General features: G+C 37.5%; 1 protein-coding gene across 5 annotated transcripts in view; it reads right to left on the minus strand.

The window, feature by feature from the left end:
• Window positions 1-855: 855 nt before the first annotated feature.
• Window positions 856-19507, minus strand: part of Dpp10 (dipeptidyl peptidase like 10) — a 1470448-nt gene continuing 1451796 nt past the window's right edge. For 3 of the 5 annotated variants that reach the window (XM_076941051.1, XM_034513030.2, XM_076941054.1), the window contains 6 exons: window positions 19116-19170; window positions 8412-8511; window positions 8112-8170; window positions 7920-7992; window positions 3925-3998; window positions 856-1508 (listed from right to left, as the gene is read on the minus strand). In XM_076941051.1, the coding sequence (XP_076797166.1) occupies window positions 1374-1508; window positions 3925-3998; window positions 7920-7992; window positions 8112-8170; window positions 8412-8511; window positions 19116-19170 (496 nt within the window). In that variant the 3' untranslated portion in view covers window positions 856-1373. The remainder of the gene's footprint in view (window positions 1509-3924; window positions 3999-7919; window positions 7993-8111; window positions 8171-8411; window positions 8512-19115; window positions 19171-19507) is intronic. The other 2 variants (XM_076941052.1, XM_076941053.1) reach the window with 1 other exon arrangement.

Here is a 19507-nt window from a genome sequence, read left to right on the forward strand (position 1 = left end):
CAGTTAAGTTTAGTTTTCATTCTCATTTACCAAGTGCTCCAAATTGACACACTGCAGGAATTGGTACCCCATATGCTGTCCATTTAAATGCATACCATGTGCTGCTGTTTGTGATCTGGGGGTTGGGGGACAATGAATAAAAATAATTTCTTTTAATTCTAATAACAAGGATTCAGTTAAAGAGCAACAGATGCATCGAGCAGGCATGGAATGCTAAATAGATTCTGGAAAAAAATGAAACAATTCTTATTTTTGCTTATATAATGAAAATGAGAATTGACTTTACTGCACTGGGAGTTTGAAGTAAAAGGTTTGAGTGTTTAAAAAACCCTTCTCCACCAAGAGAGCAAAATGCCACTCAGTGGCATTGCATTTGTTTAACAAAATTTCATTATCAGAAACTATAATTTAATATTTAATATCTAATTTACATGTGACAAGATATCATATTCAAAAAAGTAAACTGCAACTAGAAAACTATTAACCACTAGAAACAATACCAAACACAACCCATTTATAGGAAAGCAATTGCTAAAATCTGAACTGGAAACAAAGGGGTCTTATCATATTTGGCTCATTAAAGAAGCATCCATTGCAGTCTGTAAAATTGTATCCACTGTAATTCATTAAAGTTTACCCTTTGTAGCATGAGTAACATATAAAGATAAACTCACTGTCTGCATATGCACACGTGCGTGTATATATATATTTATATTATACTGTGAGACAAACACTTGTGTGTGTTGATTTAAAAGTATTCTATCTACTGACAACTGCCTGAACTTTGGAAGGTGCTGAAATCCATATTTCTACATAGCCTTGACTCATTTAATAATGCCTTTTTGAAAACAGAACTTTATGTAAAATACTCTGCTTTTTGTTTATTAACTGAATATTTTCTTAAGCATAATAATAGACAATGAGAGAATTGCACTTATTATAAAGTTACATTAACATGTTAGATTGCAGCTCAGCCATCAAAGATCAGGGACTGTGGTACTGATGGTACGTTATGCACTTTATGCAAAGGTGATCATGACCATTGAAATCAAAGTGAGGGTAACTAGTCACAGAACAAAAGGGGATAACGGAAGGAAACATGCACTATTCCTACTTTAATGTGAAACTAATATTTTTTCCCCAGGAAACCAACCCTTGCAACTTCCCTTTACAATAAAACACCTTCTGCACTCTTGGCAGCACAGTAGCAAGGACGTCTGTCTCCAAGTTCTAGTTCACTGTCTGAGTGTGCTGTTCCAGGTTCATCTCCTCGAGCTGCCCTTAGAATTCTGGAGCATCTATAACAAGACAGTCTCTTGGTTCGGTTTCATTGAGCCTCAATATTCCCTTCAGCTCTGTAGAAGTATAGTCCATTATTCATCTTCTTCTGGTTCCTGTGGCAGCACAGATACTTCTTCCTTTAGACAATCACTGAAGAATCTGAGAATTGTGCTGTAAAAATGATGCTTGCTCTTGTCTGAAATGTGATATCCTTCATCTGGGTAGACCTATGACATTGAAGAAAAGTGAGAAACTAAGTTACTGTTGGGTTGGGCTAGGGTCTACTCAGGCTCTGCTACCTATAGCTGTCTTTTTCTCTGTGCTCACAGCTGGTATAAGAGAAATGCTAGGGACCCTCCTTTGACTGCCTGAAAGCCTCTAATACTCTTTTCTACAGATAAAGTTGCTAAGCTCTCTGAGCAATCAGGAGTTAAACCTGGCATGATGGACATTTGTTAGCAGAAAGGCTGAATCTTTCCCATTTTTCTTGCAGCATGGAAATCAGAAACAACCTGATTTCAAGAAAGTTGAAATGAGACCTCAACCCTTTATCTAAAATCTGTAGGAAGGGTCTTTATTTAGACCATAGAATCTGAGCCCTCATCAGATTCCTTGTGTGTGGTTTGGGTAAGAATGCTCATATAGGTTCATATATATCAATGCTTATTCACCAAGGACTGGCATTATTTGAAAGGATTAGAAGGATTAGGAGGTGTAGCTTTGTTGGAGTGGGTGTGCTTTCATTGAAGAAAGTATGTCATTGGGGGTGGGGTTTGACATTTCAAAAGCCCATGCCAGGCCCAATCTCTCTCTCTCTGTTGCCTGCCATACTCTATCGCTGGAAGAGTTAACCATTTAACATCTGGACCTATAGTTGAGATTTCCACATCTTGTTATAACCTAACTTACTGGTGTGTCTACTAATGTAGTTTTGAATTTTTTGATGTGTAGCTTTTTTTTTTTTTGTCCTGCTACTATCAACCTCTGTGAAACTGCTTCCACAATGGAGAGCGTAGAAGTAGGGTAACGTAAATGTTTCCAGGCCATAGTCACTTACATCTTGGCTCCAGATCAAACAATCTCTTATTCTCTTTGAGGTAAGAGCTGTGTTTTTCCATACACGGTGGGGAAATTTCTGCCATATGACTCAGATGCTACCAGATGACATTCTGAAACTTAGGAGAAGCTAGATGCATCTACATTCCAAAGACTTACCCAATGCTCACAGATACATTAGCTCACACACAGAGGACAAAATCGCTATCAAGAGGGTGAAGGCAGCCCAAGAAACTTGTTACTGCATTTCCAACTATTTCAAACATTCACATCTTTCTGCAATCATTGGAGTTCTAATTAGTGAATCAACCTTACAGATGGTTTAGTAGAAGATGCTGGTTTTTTTTTTTTTTTTTTTTTTAGGAACTTCTGTTCACCAAGACACATATACATGAAAATAATTATTTAAATTAGGGCTTCTTGGACAAAATGGTAGACTCTTCCATGTTCATGCTGACCTCTCTGAACTAAACATTGTAGTCTGCTTGACTAAACATATATCTTCTTCTGGAATACATTGTTCAGATATGTCTTTACTTAAAGTAATTTCTTGAGAAAATTTCCAGTTATATGTCACTTTCTCATGTATGTTAAAAATATTCACAAATCTTTTGATCATTTTTTTGCAACCAAGAGGAAATACTTCCATAGGATAGGTCCAAGAAGGTGAAATGCAAAGTGCAAAGGAAGCAGTATTTCGTGTCTGAAGGAGTTAGGATCCTTTCTCTTGCCTTGAGGGCATGTCAGAAGGCAGAAATATTTTAGCAATAGAAGACTCAGAGACATAAAAATTGAACTCTTAAAGAATTTTCCTCAAAAAGAGAGCCCTCAGGCATTGTGGCTTCACACAGGGACTTCGGAGACATTTCCCCTCAAGATGACTAATCAACCAACAAGGTGCATCTATGGTTCAAACAAGCCTAGCTAGAGCTCACATTAGCTGGATTCTTGGGGTTGGCCCTATGATTTTGGCTTTGCTCCTCTCTAGAGTCATGGAGTCCTGAAGACTTCTAATCAGGTTTCAAAAGACACCCTGAAAGGTCAGTTTCTCTGTGGCTAGTTTGATTCCTATAACCAACCCAGAGTTTAATGCCTAAAGCTGAGAAAATGAAGCCAACGGAGAACCCAGAAGTTAATTTAAAGAAACAAGAAATTCAGAATGCTTGGTAAAGAGGCAGTTAACAGAGCCAGCCTGAGAAAACAGGACACAAAGACATGTCATCATATCCTCTGGATCATGACCATGATGTTATAATATTTGATATTATTTGCCCTGCTGTTGTCCTCGAGCTTCACACATGCATGCACATGTGAGTGTACACAGATACACACAAATACACATATGCACATAAGCACACACATGCTAACACAGGAGCACACATTATTAAATGAGTTGTTTTGCTTTTCCATGAACTCTTGTAATCTGATGCTTCCTTGCCACAGACCCAAAGCCATGGGTGCAACTATATCCTCTATAATCCTGAGCCAAAAATCACCCTTTCATGGCTTTAGTTGCTTATCCCAAGTATCTGATAGGGTGATACAAAGCTGAGGATTAGTCTGAATTTTTCTGGAGTGCTGGCTTACCTGCAGAGTGTAATTCACCCCAGCTTTTATCAGATGCTTGATCAATTCTGCTGAATGCTGGAAATGAACTTTTGCTGCAAAATATTAAATTATGATATTTGAAAGAAATGAATCTGTTAGCACCAGAAATGCTCAATAGCTTTTTCAAAGAACAGAAGTTGTCCATATACTTTGGATACTTGGAAGAAAGACCTGTCAGTAATTTCAGCTAAAGAGCTGCTAAGTAGCATAGTAAAGTTTTTATTTTTTACTATAAAGCAGAATACCACCATAAGAGCTCTTACCAAGGTGAATTTAGTCATCTAATGGCATTCTGTTCATGTGTATATGTCTGTGTGGGTGCGTGTGTCTAGGTAAGCATATGTGCATTTCTGAGTGTGTTTGGAAGTCAAAGGCCCACTTTAGATGTGATTCCTCAGGTTCTCTCCATTTTTATTTGAGTCATGGTCTCCCACTAGCTTAGGATTTTTGGAAATGAGCTAAACTAGCTGGATAGCATGGTTCATTTGTCCATGTGTCCCTGCTTAGACCCTTGCCCACACTGGCAAGGTTGAGTTGAGGAGATGGCTCACCAATGTAAGAACCAAGGTTTCAGCACTAAGAACCCAAGTAAAATTTAAAGTGCAGGCACGATGGTGGATGCTTATATGTACTTTGTACTTAATAAGTATTGGAGGTAATTTGTGTCTTGCCTGCAATCAATGCAGTGAAATATCCTCACATACATACTTGAAGATTTCTAGCATCTAGACTCATCTAGACATTGATACTCTGCATTGTTATTTCATATTATAAATATGCAACAGTTAGATTGCTGAGCAGAAAAGGGTCCTTGGTCAGAGGCCTAATGACCTGATATAAATTACTGGAGCCCATCTATGGTGTACAGAGAGACCAGACTTCTACAATTTGTCTTCTGACCCCAAACACATGCCCTCCTAAGCATATGCACACATACATACACAAACAATGAAGAAGTATACAAATAAATATAATTACAATATTATATTAGAACTGAATTCCCATGTGGAGAAGATTTTGTGCATCACTCATTATTCAGTGTTAAAAATTTCATGCAGAGAAAACTGCTTTTTCTCTTTTCCCCTCCATGTTTCTTCTGTCTGAATGTAAGGCCCCAGAGCTTTGGAATACATATCTCAGGAGTCTGTATTTAGTAACAGTTTTGTCTGAGCTAGTTATAAAATCTTGTGCCTGCCACTCAACTGTTTCTGTGGTATAGTTTGCTTGTATTTTGCCTAAGTTATTCCTTTCACTCCATACATATCTTCAGATTTCCATAAATAACTTTAAGCTAACATTTTATATCTATCTTTGTCAAACCAGGGCAGTCTTATCAGTGGTATGAGCCTCCCTAGGTTTTTATCCTATGGTGCAGAATAATCTTTCTATACAGCAGAGGATAAACAGTTCAAATAGTCATTTATTTTGAATATAGGCAAGATATTGCTGAACAATTTTCTATTACAATTAATAAGGAAATTCACCAATTTTAAATAACTATAAATTGCTTGGTATTTGTATATGACTATGAATGCAGATTTATGTGGGCAATAGCTGATGTAGAATAATCTCTTATATAACTCATGTGGGTTTGTAGGGAAGATATATGGAAGACTTCATCATGTGTGCATTTGGGTTTGGCTGAAAAGATAGCCATGCAAATAAACTGTTATGGTAGGAGTAGGGGGAGGGAAAGTATGAGAAATAAGTGTGTGTGAGAGAGAGAGAGAAAAAGAGAGAGAGAGAAAAAGAGAGAGAGAGATAGATAGATAGATAGATAGAGAGAGAGAGAGAGAGAGAGAGAGAGAGAGAGATACACAAAGGCAGACACAGAGCAGACACAGGGATAGAAACAGTGGCAGAGATGATAGATAGATAGATAGATAGATAGATAGATAGAGATAGAGAGATAGACAGGCAGACAGATGATAGAGAACAGAAATGTATAATGTGTGTGTTTAAAAATATGAGCATATATAGAGATTAGTGCACAACCTTGGGTGTCAGTTCTTGCCTTTGAGGCAGAGTCTCAAACTGTTTGTTTCTGGGCACACCCAACTCGCTGGTTAGTGAGCTTACAGGGCTTTGTCTGTCTCCACCTACATTCTCAAGAATACTGTAATCTCAGGTGTACACCACGGTATCTGGCTTTACCCCCATCCTGGGAATCCAAGCTCTTCTCCTCACTGTACCATCTCTCCAGACCCCCTCCCCCCAAATAACTTTTCAGTTGATTATTCTCTGATTGGTTTTCAATGCAAAGTTGGTTGTTTGCTATTTGTTTCCTTCAAAGGAATAAATGGGACAATTAAATTTAACCTAACTAGTGAATGAGTTTGTCATTTTTCTAGCCAAGAATAGCAGCATAAAAATGTCATTGAACATCCATAGGTCAAGTTTCCTATGGGCTGTGTGGTGAGTGTGAACATGTGTGCACCTGTATACAAGCATGGCTTGCACCTCTCTGGACCTCTGTAATAGAATCACCTATGTGAACTACCTGACTTGAAATTGAATCAAACAGGAAACACGATTTACAGTAATACCAGCAACTTAGTAAAGGAGTTTTAAACAGTACTAAAAACTTCTAGGGTGGTGTCTAGAGAGAAACTCATTTAACCATAAATATAATCGATTCACTTGGCTTAGGGTTTAGTGCAGGGGATAAGAACTGCAGTAGTCACACACACACACAAAAAAATCCCCATGGAAAGTTCAGCTTTTCCCACCAGTTATTTCTCTAACATACTAGTTAAGACAATGGTAACTCTTTAGGGCAGTATTTTTGTGCAGAACAAATAAGACACTGTTAAGTGCTCTAGTGCATGTTCTAATACACACTTAACAATTAGTAAGTGACTTTGTGACTACTGTTTACCTATGTGGGTGGTCTGAATACTTTGACATCCTTAGAAGCATGGCGCTTTTCAGTGCCATGCATCAAGCAATGATGCTACTACTTCAGTTACTTCACAAACATATTTTCCAATTTATAATAATTGTAGATTCTCAGAAGAGTTGCCAAGAGAACAAAGAGTTCCTGTGTAGGCTGCAGTAGGTTTGCTTGTTTTCTTTCTTTCCTTTCTTTTTCTTTCCTTCTTTTTTTCTTCCTTTCTTTCCTTCCTTCATTCCTTCTTTCTTTCTTCCTTTCTTTCTCTCTCTTTCTCTCTCTCTCTTTCTTTTTTTCTCTCTTTCTTTTCTTTCCTTTTATCTCTTTCCCTTCTTTTTACATATTACATTGCTATGAGAGGCTTGTAATACAACAAAGCAAAAGGATTTGGGAACCAACCATGAGTTGCTTTATGTGGAGCCTACGACTGTTTCACTTTGTCTGGTTTTTATTTCAGGTGGGAAGCCATGTTAACACATGACTTTTAGAGCTCAAGCTCCTGAACCTAATTTTAACTAAAAGACTCACACTTGCACACTTAAATGCAAACATGGAGGCACATACCTGTATACTCAGACATATTCAAACCACATAAAACACTTGCATACCTCCTTCCCACCCTAAACTCCCTCCAGCTCATGGGCTTTCCTCCCTGCAGCTACTCTTCTTATAACCCTGCTACTTTTGCTATGTTCTCTCTCTCTTTCTCTCTCTCTCTCTCTCTCTCTCTCTCTCTCTCTCTCTCTCTCTCTCTCTCCTCTGATTTAACCACTTCTTCACATTAAATTATTTTGTTCCCTAGTCAACACTATTTCCCATATGATCTTTGGTTGCAATTGACCAGTGGCTGCTGTATGAAACACTGGAAGATTACAGATAAGTCTCCTGTCACAATAAGGAACGATATTGAATAGCACTACCTGATTTTCTTCCTACTTCCTGTCAGAAATCTCATCCTCCATGTCCCTTTCTGTACTCTTGTTCAACAGCTTTACAGGACCTCCTGGAAACACGTCCTATATCTAACTGTCCCCTTGTATAGGGACAGCTGCCAGCAGAAAGAAACAGCAAATATAATACTTACTATCAGCAGTTCCATGAATGATTAATAAATTTTCTTCTTTTAAGCCATGAATGTTATGAAGTACACTGGATGCCTGCAAGAAAAACACAAGTATTTGTCTATGTAGAGAGATATGAATGGAAGGAATCAACCTAATCATTATGACAAAAATGTCTTTTGCCTTTTATTGTTGTAATTTTTGTATTAGTCTACCTGGTAAGTGCTTTCTTCCTTTGATGGCATACCAAGGTACCGCTCAGAGAATGCTGAGGCTGTGACACAGAGAGAAAAAAAAATTCTGAATGAGCAAAACGTACCCTGTTTCATTATTTATTTATGCATTTCAAATGTAATTGTCACACTCCAGTAAAATCAATTGCATAAAGGAGGTGATAACTCACAACAGACTTTAATAACACATGATAAATGAGTTTAATTGAGTTTCTCTGCATTGGGATTTTCTTGTCCACCAATCAATACTTTATATTAAATCTGTCTGTAGGACATACTCACCATACAACTTCATGTCTGAGATGGGTGCAACCACGGTTCCACATTTGAAAAATTTCTCATCTGATTTTAAGATCATTGATGCGATGTAGCCCCCATATCCCTGAACAAAATATATATATATAATAATGATTCTTGGCAATATTTGTACATTTTGATCACTGCTTAATAATGCACACATTCCAATATCTCAAAGTGTAAAGGAATGCAAAAAATTACTGTGTACATATAAAGATTTAACAGCTATTTAAAAATTTATACAACAGGTTATTTTAATAACTAAGCAAAATTTGAAATTAATTATGTATCACAAAACATCACGATTTTACACCACATATCTGGGAATTGCTCCAAATAATTTAAAACAAGGGAAATGAAGTATTCTTTGTATATTATTTTAAAGAACTTCATGTGTATTTTAGTAGAATACTTAATAACTATGATGCTTGTGTACCATTAGGAAAGAAAAGTAAAACATTTGAAATACAGACTACAACTTTATACTTGAAATTACTTGCAAGGACTTAGGACCTGTCTCTTCAATATTTGACTTTAGGAATCCAGAATCTTCTGCATGGGGTGAATATGCCTTTTTGGCATAAGGATGATTTGAGATGATAATTTTGAGAAATTACAGACTGGGCCACCTGATAGCTTATATGGTAAAGTGGTTTATGTGCAAACATGAGGTCCCAAGTTTGATCTTCCAGAACTCAAGTTTAAAAAACAAACAAAAAAAGGTGATCATGGTGTTACACACTTAGAGTCCTGGTGTTGGGAGGTGGAGGTGGGAGGAGACTTGGGGCTGGCTAGCCAGTGAGCTTATCTTACTTGGTGAGTTCTGCTATAGTGAGAGGCCTTGTTTCCAAAATCAAGGTAAATAGTGTCCAAAGAATGACAGCTGTGACTGTCTTCTGGTTTCTGCATGCAGTTATACATTTGCAAAAATACACACCTCTCCACACACAACATACATTTAACACATACACAAAGAAGAGACAAAAAGAAAATCTGTAAGACATAAAACAGACAGGATTTGGTTGTAACACCTTTATATCTATGAGGAAATCTGTAGATAAGCATATCTTCCCTTTGCCCCAGGAAGAAGAGATGCCTAAATTCTTAAATTCTCACCAGTGGATAAGGCACATAGTAAGTAGAAGAAGAGAATGGGGAGAAAGAAACAGAGAAGAAGTAAGACAGAAGATACAGATAAAGATGAGAGAAGAGGGATGAGAAGGGGGAATTGATGGAGAGGAAGAGGAGGAAGGAAAGGAATAGGAGGGGATGGGGTAGTGAAGAAGCAAGGTCATATTCATTTTTACAAAGCAATTAAACTGTTTATTGGGGCGCAGGCATGGGATATAGAGTGTGCATGAACTGAGGAAGGTCAGCCGAATTCTTAGGATGGGAACAAAATCTTGACCAGTAGCACAATATGAGACCATGAACTTAAAATTACTGAAGTTTGATTCCTGCCAAAGGAAGAAATTTTAGCTGTTCTTTCCACAAAAGCAAATCAAACAAACAAGGAGAAAATGTATAATGATGTTACTTCTCATGGCTCCACGACAGCAATCACTTTGTCACATAGATATATGACATGATGTCGTGGTATATAGACCTTAAGTATATATGACACTATCATTCAAGAAAACAAATAAACAGAAAAGAAAAGAAAGAAAAAAAACTTTAGCAACCTTTCTGTAGTAAATGGTGTAATTCAGTAATTCAGTAGATTGGAAGGTTAGGATTTTTTTTGTTTGTCTGTTTCTGCTTTTAATTTTTCCCCACAAGTATCTCTCTAGCCTAAGCTGGACTCTACCTCCTGGCTCAGATTCTTGAGAGGTGTGATTCAGGTGTGCTAAGATCTTTCATTTTAAATAAACTTTAAGGGGAATGTCTGTAATATTGTTGGACATCAGTTTCTTATTATATTTTAATTTTGATGTGTTCATTTGCAAACACACATGCATGTCTTGTACTAGACCATGTGGAGGTCAGAGGACAACTTTCCAAACTCACATTTGCTTCTACCATGTAGGTCCCAGGAATCAAACTCACGACATCAGGCTTTTTGAGAAGCACTCTGCCTGCTGAGCCATCTTGCCAGCTGCTATTCGGCATTTTAAATAATAAATATTTATGATGTACTAATAAAATAGAGATGCCTCACAGAAATTTCTTTCCACTAGAATTCTTTAGATGCTTGGAACAAGACAAGAAAGAAACAAACAGCAACAGAAAACAAGCCATTCGATGCAAATCTGTGAAGATTCTGGGGCAGGGAAGAAGCCCCACCTTCAGTTCTCTTGCTAAGGTCAGGTGTACACATCCTTTGCTTCCTGCTTCATGAGGAGCTGTGTTTTGTCGTTTTTTTTTTTTTTTTTTTTTTTTTTTTATATGAAAATTTGGGATATAATGAAGCTAAATAATCTTTAAGACTTAATGATAGTGAAAGCTGTGGAATTTAAAAATCAAATCCAAAACGCTGGTTTAATTTGATTTATTTCAGAGAAATAACTTCTGTTTTTAAAGGAGAAATCAACACTGGCAGAAATTAGAATAAATTAAGTTTTAATTGCTCACCATCCTCTCAATCATTTCATGTTTATTCGCTTAGGCAAAAGTTGAACCCGACAGAGCTTTTGAAAAACAGACACTGAAAGTGAGAGTGAGCTACGAGCTCTTGCTATTATGGGTTGTTGGATATAATGTTCAAAACACGCTGTCCTTTAGGCAGAATCGGAGTTTGCGGTTCGTCATATTGACTCACAATTAACGATGGTGTGCCCTTTATTCAACAGCTCAGGTTACTCTGCTTCTTATGGGCCAGGGTTTGGTTTCCCATTATCCACATACTCCCACTCCCTGAAACTTCATATTTGCAATCTCCACTCGCCAGTCATTCTAGCACCATGCATAAAATGCCAATCAGTTTGTTATTAACTTGTAATTTCATTAAACAGAGCTGTGACACCAAAATGTTGCCTCAGACTTTTCCTACTTCATAAAAGTGATGTAAAACTCTAAGCTCAATTGACAGGAGCATTTGAAGGAGGAGAGAGTAGGATCTGCAGTGTTATGCAGACTTACGTTCTCATGCATGGGCTTTGAGACAATCTGTAAAAGACATTGTAACTATACTTATGGAAAGCAGGGAGACAAGAAAAGTGAAAAAGAAACATGAACTTGAAATTCTACATAACTATTACTTGCAACACATCATGATTATAAACATGTATTTTTAAAGGAGTACAAAGGATGGGAGAGGAAGCTCTGTGTGGTAGAGATTCAGGAGGCCTTAGAGGACAGGAGTGAAAATGAATGTTGATACAACTATGGTTAGAGTTGGGGGAAATAGACACTTTTCTGAACTGATTTAAAGAATATAAAGGCAGGAAAATCAAGTGTTCAACATCCAGCAAAGTTTTATTTCACACACATGTATACACACACACACACACACACAAACACACACACACACATACACACATACACACACATACACACACCAGGTAGGAGGAGGGAATTAAAAGCAGACTGCAGCAGTTATAAAGTGGTGTACTCAAACCTGGAAATAAAGTTTGTCTGCAGAAGCCAAAAGATTTTTACATATGGCGGTGGGATGGGCTTTTTCTCCCAGACAAAGGACTGTTTTTAGCTATTGTGGGACTGGATAATCCAGACAAAGAAATGAAAGCCAAGAGTGCCAGTCCATTGCTGACCCTAGAAATTTAAAAATACCAGTGAGTGCTTCTCCTAAAACAGAGGCACTGAATCTTTGTTTCAGAGAGAGGTAAAAAGTCGGCCATTTTAAACATTTAAAAGAAAAGTACATTGATACACCTAGACCCTGTTCACCCTGTCTGTCTGCCTGCATGGAATCTGTTAGACTCTAGGTCCTCAATATGACCAATTTATTACATGTATGCATTAAATTCTCAAATAGTAAGTGAAAATACACTTTTAAAATGGTATTTCAAAATTAACACAACTTCCCCACCATGTGTCTCTGCAAGGAATCTCTTACTTTGATAATTTTGTGAAGTTCCTCGCATCTTCATCTATGTGTGCATGTAAAATGTGTTGTAATGTGTATGCATGCTTGTTCGTGTGTTTGTTAGTTGCTCTCTTGACCCCGTGCATGTACACAGATTAGAGAACAATTTCAAGTATTGGTCTGTCCATTCCTGCTTATCATTGAATCATCCAGGCAGACTCTTTGCAAAGGTCTGGGGATTTTTTTTTTTAAGTCTCTACCTGCAATCTCAATGTAGAAGCAATGGAGTTACAGATGTGGAATACTTTATCCAGCTTCAAATGGGTTTTGACTACATTCCCATGTTTAGGAAAATCTTTGCTCACTATGCCAACTCCTACCTCTGATTGTATACATTATTTTCACAAATAATACAGAAATGTCATGAGCTGGTTTCAAACTTAGATTTTTTTCAATTAAAAAAGATGCAAAACCATAAATATTGTTTTTGTTTTCTGTAAGTCAAGCTTAATATGTTTTATAGTCACTCTTTTCTCTAATGAGGAGACCATCCCTAGGCAGCCATTCTTCTACATTCTTACTGTTTGGTCTCATGCCAGCTAGTGGGAGTTTTATACTTCACTTTCTCCTGGAAGGAAAATGCTGCGGCAAGTAAAGCCACAAGCTATGCAACTCTGACAACCTGAGTTCAATTCCCAGAATCCCTGGAGCGCACTCAAAGGTAGAAGAAAAGATCTGACTTCACGAAGCCTTTCTCTGACTCCACAATGTACCATGCGTGGCATACATGTGTGCATGAATTTATACACAATTACACACACACCAATAATAAAGATAGATAGATAGATAGATAGATAGATAGATAGATAGATAGATAGATAGATAGAGATAAACTAGTTTCATCACCCAACTTTGGCTGTCTTACATCATCTGATATTTTACTACTTATCTTTCATTTACTTCCTATAATAAATAGAAGTTCAATAATGTGGTTTTTGTGTGTTTTATTATTAGTCCAGTTAACTCTTTTAAAGATCCTTTTATTTTTAAATTTGGGTCTGTTGATGGGAGGTAGTGGTGCATATGAGTTCAGATGCCTACAGAGGCCAGAAGAGGACATCAGATTTCTTTCAGGCAGAGTTACAAGCAATTGTGAGCCCACTGATGTGAGTTCTAGAAATGGAACTTGGGTCCTTTGCAGGAGAAGCAGGTATTCTTAGCTTGCCCTGCTATAATTCAGAACCATTTTCATTCAGGACTTTTGTGACCTTTCACAACTAGGAATGTTTATCTTAAAAATGAAACTAAAAAATAGGATTACATATTTAGGTGAGGTGAAGTTATATTCTAATGGCTATAATTTAAACTAAGATAGTTCAGTTTCAATCCTCAAGTTAAATTACCAAGGAAAAAACACATGGTCATTTAAAACTTCAACACATGGCCGTTAAAATCTTTTCATCGTTCTAACAAGCCAGTTAGGAAATAAAAGAGAAAAGTGATCATTCATAGGGACACTAAAATAAACAAAGTACATGTAATGTCTAGGAGCCAACAGTAATAGTTTTCTGTACATGTGTGTACATGCAAATATATGTATGTGTAGACATAAAATAATGTTCTAATGTAGGGTACAAAAGAAGAGTCATAAAAGAGAGGAAGTTTTTTTCTTGTAGATATTTTATTTATCTTCAAATGAATTTATTATAAAATTGTTTAATAAAATTTTAATTATAAACTTTTAAATGATAAGATGACAGGAGATGAAGGAAAAAATCATTTCTCTATGAGCTAGGGAGGGAGGATTCAGAAACTCAAACCTTGCAACATCTTGCTTTTTGTACCTCTATCCTTCATCATTGTAGAAACACAAAACAAAACAAGTCTTTAAGAAATAATAAATATATCCAGTAAGATAGTACAGAGGATGGGGATGCCTGTCTCTAGGTCTGGTGATCTGAGTTTGAGCCCCAGAGTCCACGAATTTCTTCTGACCTCTATATATGTTACATGGTACAAGTATAACACAGACATACAGACAAAACAGGCACACATACAGTCTTTTAAGATATAATAAATAAATAAATGATAACAAAAAGAAAAGAAGAAACATCGAAGAGGGTTAATGAAACTGTAGATGTAAGATTCACAGGAGATATGATCCTGTATTAGTTGCAAAAGAAAAAGGATGAAAAATTGCTTTTAAAGCATTAAAATGCATTCTTATCAATTATGTTATCTTTAAAGGATTATACAACATAAGCATCAGAACTGGTAGGCAGATAACACCAGGGATAAATGCAGAGATGCCTGAGAACTTAATATTTACAAACTTTGAATTTCAGTGTTTAAGATGGCTTAGTGAACTGATAAAACCTGAAGACAAACTGAGCAGCTACTGGAGATGAAAAATGTAAACCTTGGCCATGTTTTACAAGTATTTTGTTATCTCATTCCTACTCAAGCCAGGAAAAAGAAAAAAGAAAATGTATCATGGGACATAGGTAGCCATCCAATAAAAAGATGTTTGAAAACTTCAAGGTTGAGGCTAGAGAGATGATGTCTTGGTGGTTAACCACTGTGTGTGCTCACTTCTCTCGCAGAGGACCGAAGTTCAGTTCCCAGCACTCACAGCAGGAAGCTGATGAACACCTATAACCTCAGCTTCAGGGGAATCTAATGCCCTTCTCCAGACTTTGTAAGAACTAAAGTCATACTTTCCTCCAAGTACATACAAATAAATAAAAGTAAAATCAACATTAATATGTTGGCCTATACAAAAATGTATATACACAAAAGTTCAAATTAATTTAACTCATAGGCCAAAATATTGAAGAGAACCCAAATGTCAATGATTGGGTGAAACAGATAAGCAACTTATTACAAAGGCATAAAACAAAATGTTACTCAGAAATACTAAAGAAGAAACAAAAATATTAACAAAGAAGAATAAATGAAAATAAATAATGTAGCTAATCTGAAGACTGGAAGAAGGAAGGAATCTGTGGAAAAATAATACATATGGTCCATATATAACAAATGTACTTAATACTACTACATACTTAATAATGTATGTAGATAATGTTAACTTAAAACACAGAAATCATCAGGGAAAAAATATATAGTCATTTCTGAATTTTGTTTGAAAAAGTGCATGCCATAAAGGAGCAGGCTGAAATGTGTGTATGGTATGAAAACTTTAAATGGGCATCCACCAATCAAAGATAGGCACAAAGGTTCTGTGATAGAATGCTTGGCTGATGTATACAAGGGCCCAGGGTCAGTATCCAGCCCCGTAGAAAGAGGACTTTCTTTTGTTCTCTTATGTTTTTGTCTATATCTGTGCTGATTCTTCAACCCAGGGCCTTACATACGCTGCTCAACTGATATACCACTGAGTTACAGCACCAGCATAGCATTATAATTTTATATACACACATACATATATACACACACATATATTACATGTTACATGTATGTATACATGTTATACATACAAATATACATGTACATAAATGTATATATTAAACATGTATACTATATATATGAATAGCTGACATGTATATATGCATATGTAATGTGTATATATGTTATATATTCTATATATATATGTATGTGTATATATATTATACATAGAGATAAACAGAATCTCAACCAAAAATAATGCTATCATTCACCAGAAGATAGATTCATTATGAACTTTTCTAAGCTTGAAAAGTATCCTGTGAGAGATACTCAGTACTCAAAGGAAGGGACTTTAGAAGAAATGCCCAACAGTGGGGAGAGGGAACTTGTAGAGTCCACCTCCAGTAGAAAGACAGGGGATCAAGTGGAGGGATATGGTTGCTATCCCACAGTCAAAAACTCTGACCTGGTATTCTTCCTGTCTAAAAATAACTGCAGGGAGAAAAATGGAGAAGAGACTGAGAGAAAGGAGGTTGTGTGACCAACAAAATTTGCAATAGAGTTAAAGGAAGACTCCAAAGCCTGACACTATTACTGATGCTATGATGTGCTTACAGACAGGAGCCTAGCATGACTGTCCTCTGAGAGGCCCAATAAGCACCTGAAACAGTCAGATGAAGATATTAACACCCAAGTAGTGGACAGAAGTCAGGGACCCCCCTGTGGTTGAATTAGGGAAAGGCTTGAAGAAACTGAGTAGAGAGACCCATAGGAAGATCAGCAGTCTCAAAAAACCTGGCCCCGGGATCTCTCAGATACTGAGCCACCAACCAGGTAGCACACACCAGCTGATATGAGGCCCCCAACACATATACAACAGAGGACTGCCTGAGTGTGGCCTCAGTCAGAAAAGATGCACCTAACCCACAAGAGATTTGAGGCCCTAGGGAGTAGGGAGTTCTAGTAGGGTGGCATTAGGGGCGGGGCCAACCTCTTGGAGACAGGGGAGGAGGAATGAGTTGAGGAGCAGTCAGAGGGCAGATCCGGAGGGGGGCTAACATCTGAAGTATAAAAAAAGATAAATAATAACAATAATAATGATAATGAAAAAAAAAAAAGAAAAATCTCCTATGTAAACTACTATAGGAAGAGGAGACAGAAGAGTTAGCTCCTATAATGGGATGTGCTACCATCCCCTTCAACACACTAGAAACCAAATTAATAAGTAATTTATGACTAGGGACTCCATGATGGACAAGTCTAACTAAACAGAATGAATTTGATACCAACACTTTTAGGTGCAAGTACTATTTCAAAATCAGTTCTTCCTAAATTATAAATCCACTGATATATTACTTGACTTCTGTTATTCAGTCAATGAACACATCACAATTCCATTACAATCAAAGATAAAAACAGAAGTTCCACCCTACTTTCCTACAGAATAAAATAGTGAAAAACACTCCAGAGAGAACAAAATGTTGGGTTTGAAGACATATTCGTACTGAATTTTAACAACCATTCTAGTAAAAGTGACCCTGGGACATAATTCATATGGGTACTGAGTCTGAAACGCTTGCACTTTAAAGGCAGAGTGCTAAAAATGAAAAAACGCAGCAAGTGGTGAAGCAGCAAACAACAGGGAATAGAAAGAACAATGAAGCTTTTCTAAAGGTTCACAGAGAAAACACAAAAATGACCAAGGAACCGTTAGACAAGAAGAGTAGGTATCTCAAAGATGGAGCAGGTTCACTCCTCCACTGGCTTCCACCTTCTTCCTTCAGAGCAGAGGGCACAGCCAAAGGAAGGAGGAGGCCATGAGTGTGAGGACTGCTGCTGGTTCAGGGTGTGGGAGTGTGAGGGTGTGAGGGAATGTGGGGGGTGTGGGGGGTATGGATGTGAGCGGATGTGGAGGGGTGTGGGGGGTGTGGGTGTGTGGGAAGGGTGAGGAGTGTGGGGAGGGTGTGTGTGTGTGTGTGTGTGTGTGTGTGTGTGTGGGTGGGTGTGGGTGGGTAGGGGTGGGTGTGTGGGGGTGTGTGGCAGCATGTGGGGGCTTGTGGGGGGTATGGAGGTGTGTTGAGGGTGGGGGAGGGGTGGTGCCTCCTGCTCATCACTGGTGTGCTTTAGTAGCTGCATGAAACTTGAACTTGTGCTTCTCAAAACACTAACAGGAAATGCAAAGAAAGAATTCCAGCTGGCTGAGGTGACAAACATCTCTAATGACACCAGTATTTTACAGGCTGAGGCAGGAGATTCATGGCTTGGAGGCTAACACATGTTACACATGGCGACTACATCTCAAAAAAAAAAAAAAAAAAAAAACAAAAACAAAAACAAAAAAAACAAAAGCAAACAAATGAAAACATTAAAAAACAGGAGAGGATCATGGAATAGAGCAATACTTACAGTTTCTTTTAGATGTGACACTTGAGTATTAATTCAATTAGGTATGTGTGTGTTTCTACGTGTGTTTGTGTCTGTATGTGTGTTTATGTGTATATGTGTCTTTGTGTGTTCATACTTTCATGTGTGTGCCTGCATGTGTGCCTGTGTGTGTGTGTTTGTGTGTGTATGTCTATGTGTCTGTGTGTGTATGTCTATGTGTCTGTGTGTGTATGTATGTGTGGTTATATGTGTGTCTGTCTCTCTGTGGGTGTGTTTCTGTGTATATGTGCCTGTGTGTATTTGTGTGTGTATATATGTGTATGTGTCTGTCTTGCTGTGTATATATGTCTGGGTGTGTCTATGTGTGTCGGTGTGTGCATGTGTATCTGTGTGTGGGCTTATATGTGTGTGTGTGTGTGTGTGTGTGTGTTTCGCTGAGAATTCAAGGTTCAGGGTTGACCTTTGCTCTACCCCACGGGGATTGTCACTGAACTTGGAGCTCACTGATTGAGCCACACTAGCTCGCCAAGAAGCTTCCTAAGTCTCTCTGTCACCTACAGTCACTGGGATTAGGGGCACATGCCATAATACTCAGCTTTTTAAAGGGATCTCAGAAAAAAACCCAGGTTCTCGTTCTTGTACCTCAAGAAATTTTTTCAGTGAGTCATGAGCCCCGCCTTTAGTCCTAGCTGTTTCTCCCTTTAACTGTTCATTTCTAAGACCAGACATCAACTGCACGCTTGAGAAATAGCCTTCCTAATAGTTGACAGAGTAGATACTCTATGGATTATGCTGTTTTATGGGGCAATGCATGAAATTAAAGTACAATGAATTATGAAATTATATGCATATACATATACAACACATACATATATAGGTGTATTTGGATAAATATATTCATTATTTCTATTTACCTTTCCAAAAATGCTTAATCTTTTGGAGTCAATATATGGCTGTTTCAGTAAATATCTGAAAGAATAAAAAAAATTATATATAGTTATATTATCTGGAGTCAACTGCATATCTGAATTTATGATTCACAGACAGATATACAAATACTCCCCCCAAAAAACTACAAATTTTTGACTGGGGACTGAGGTGATGGCTCAGTGGGCACAAGTGTTAAGAACCTGAGTTCAAACACTAGAACTCTTGTATATCTAAGTAAGGTAGTGTATACCTATAATCCCAGAGTTCTTTCAGCAAGATGGGATGTAAAGACAGGAGCTTCTCAGAAGCTCATGGGAAGAGTAGCCTGGTGTACAAGGGGGTGAAAATCAAAAGATCCTGTCTCAAACAAGGAAAA

Source organism: Arvicanthis niloticus, chromosome 10, assembly GCF_011762505.2.
Source record: "Arvicanthis niloticus isolate mArvNil1 chromosome 10, mArvNil1.pat.X, whole genome shotgun sequence".
In the NCBI taxonomy this organism is placed as follows: domain Eukaryota; kingdom Metazoa; phylum Chordata; class Mammalia; order Rodentia; family Muridae; genus Arvicanthis; species Arvicanthis niloticus.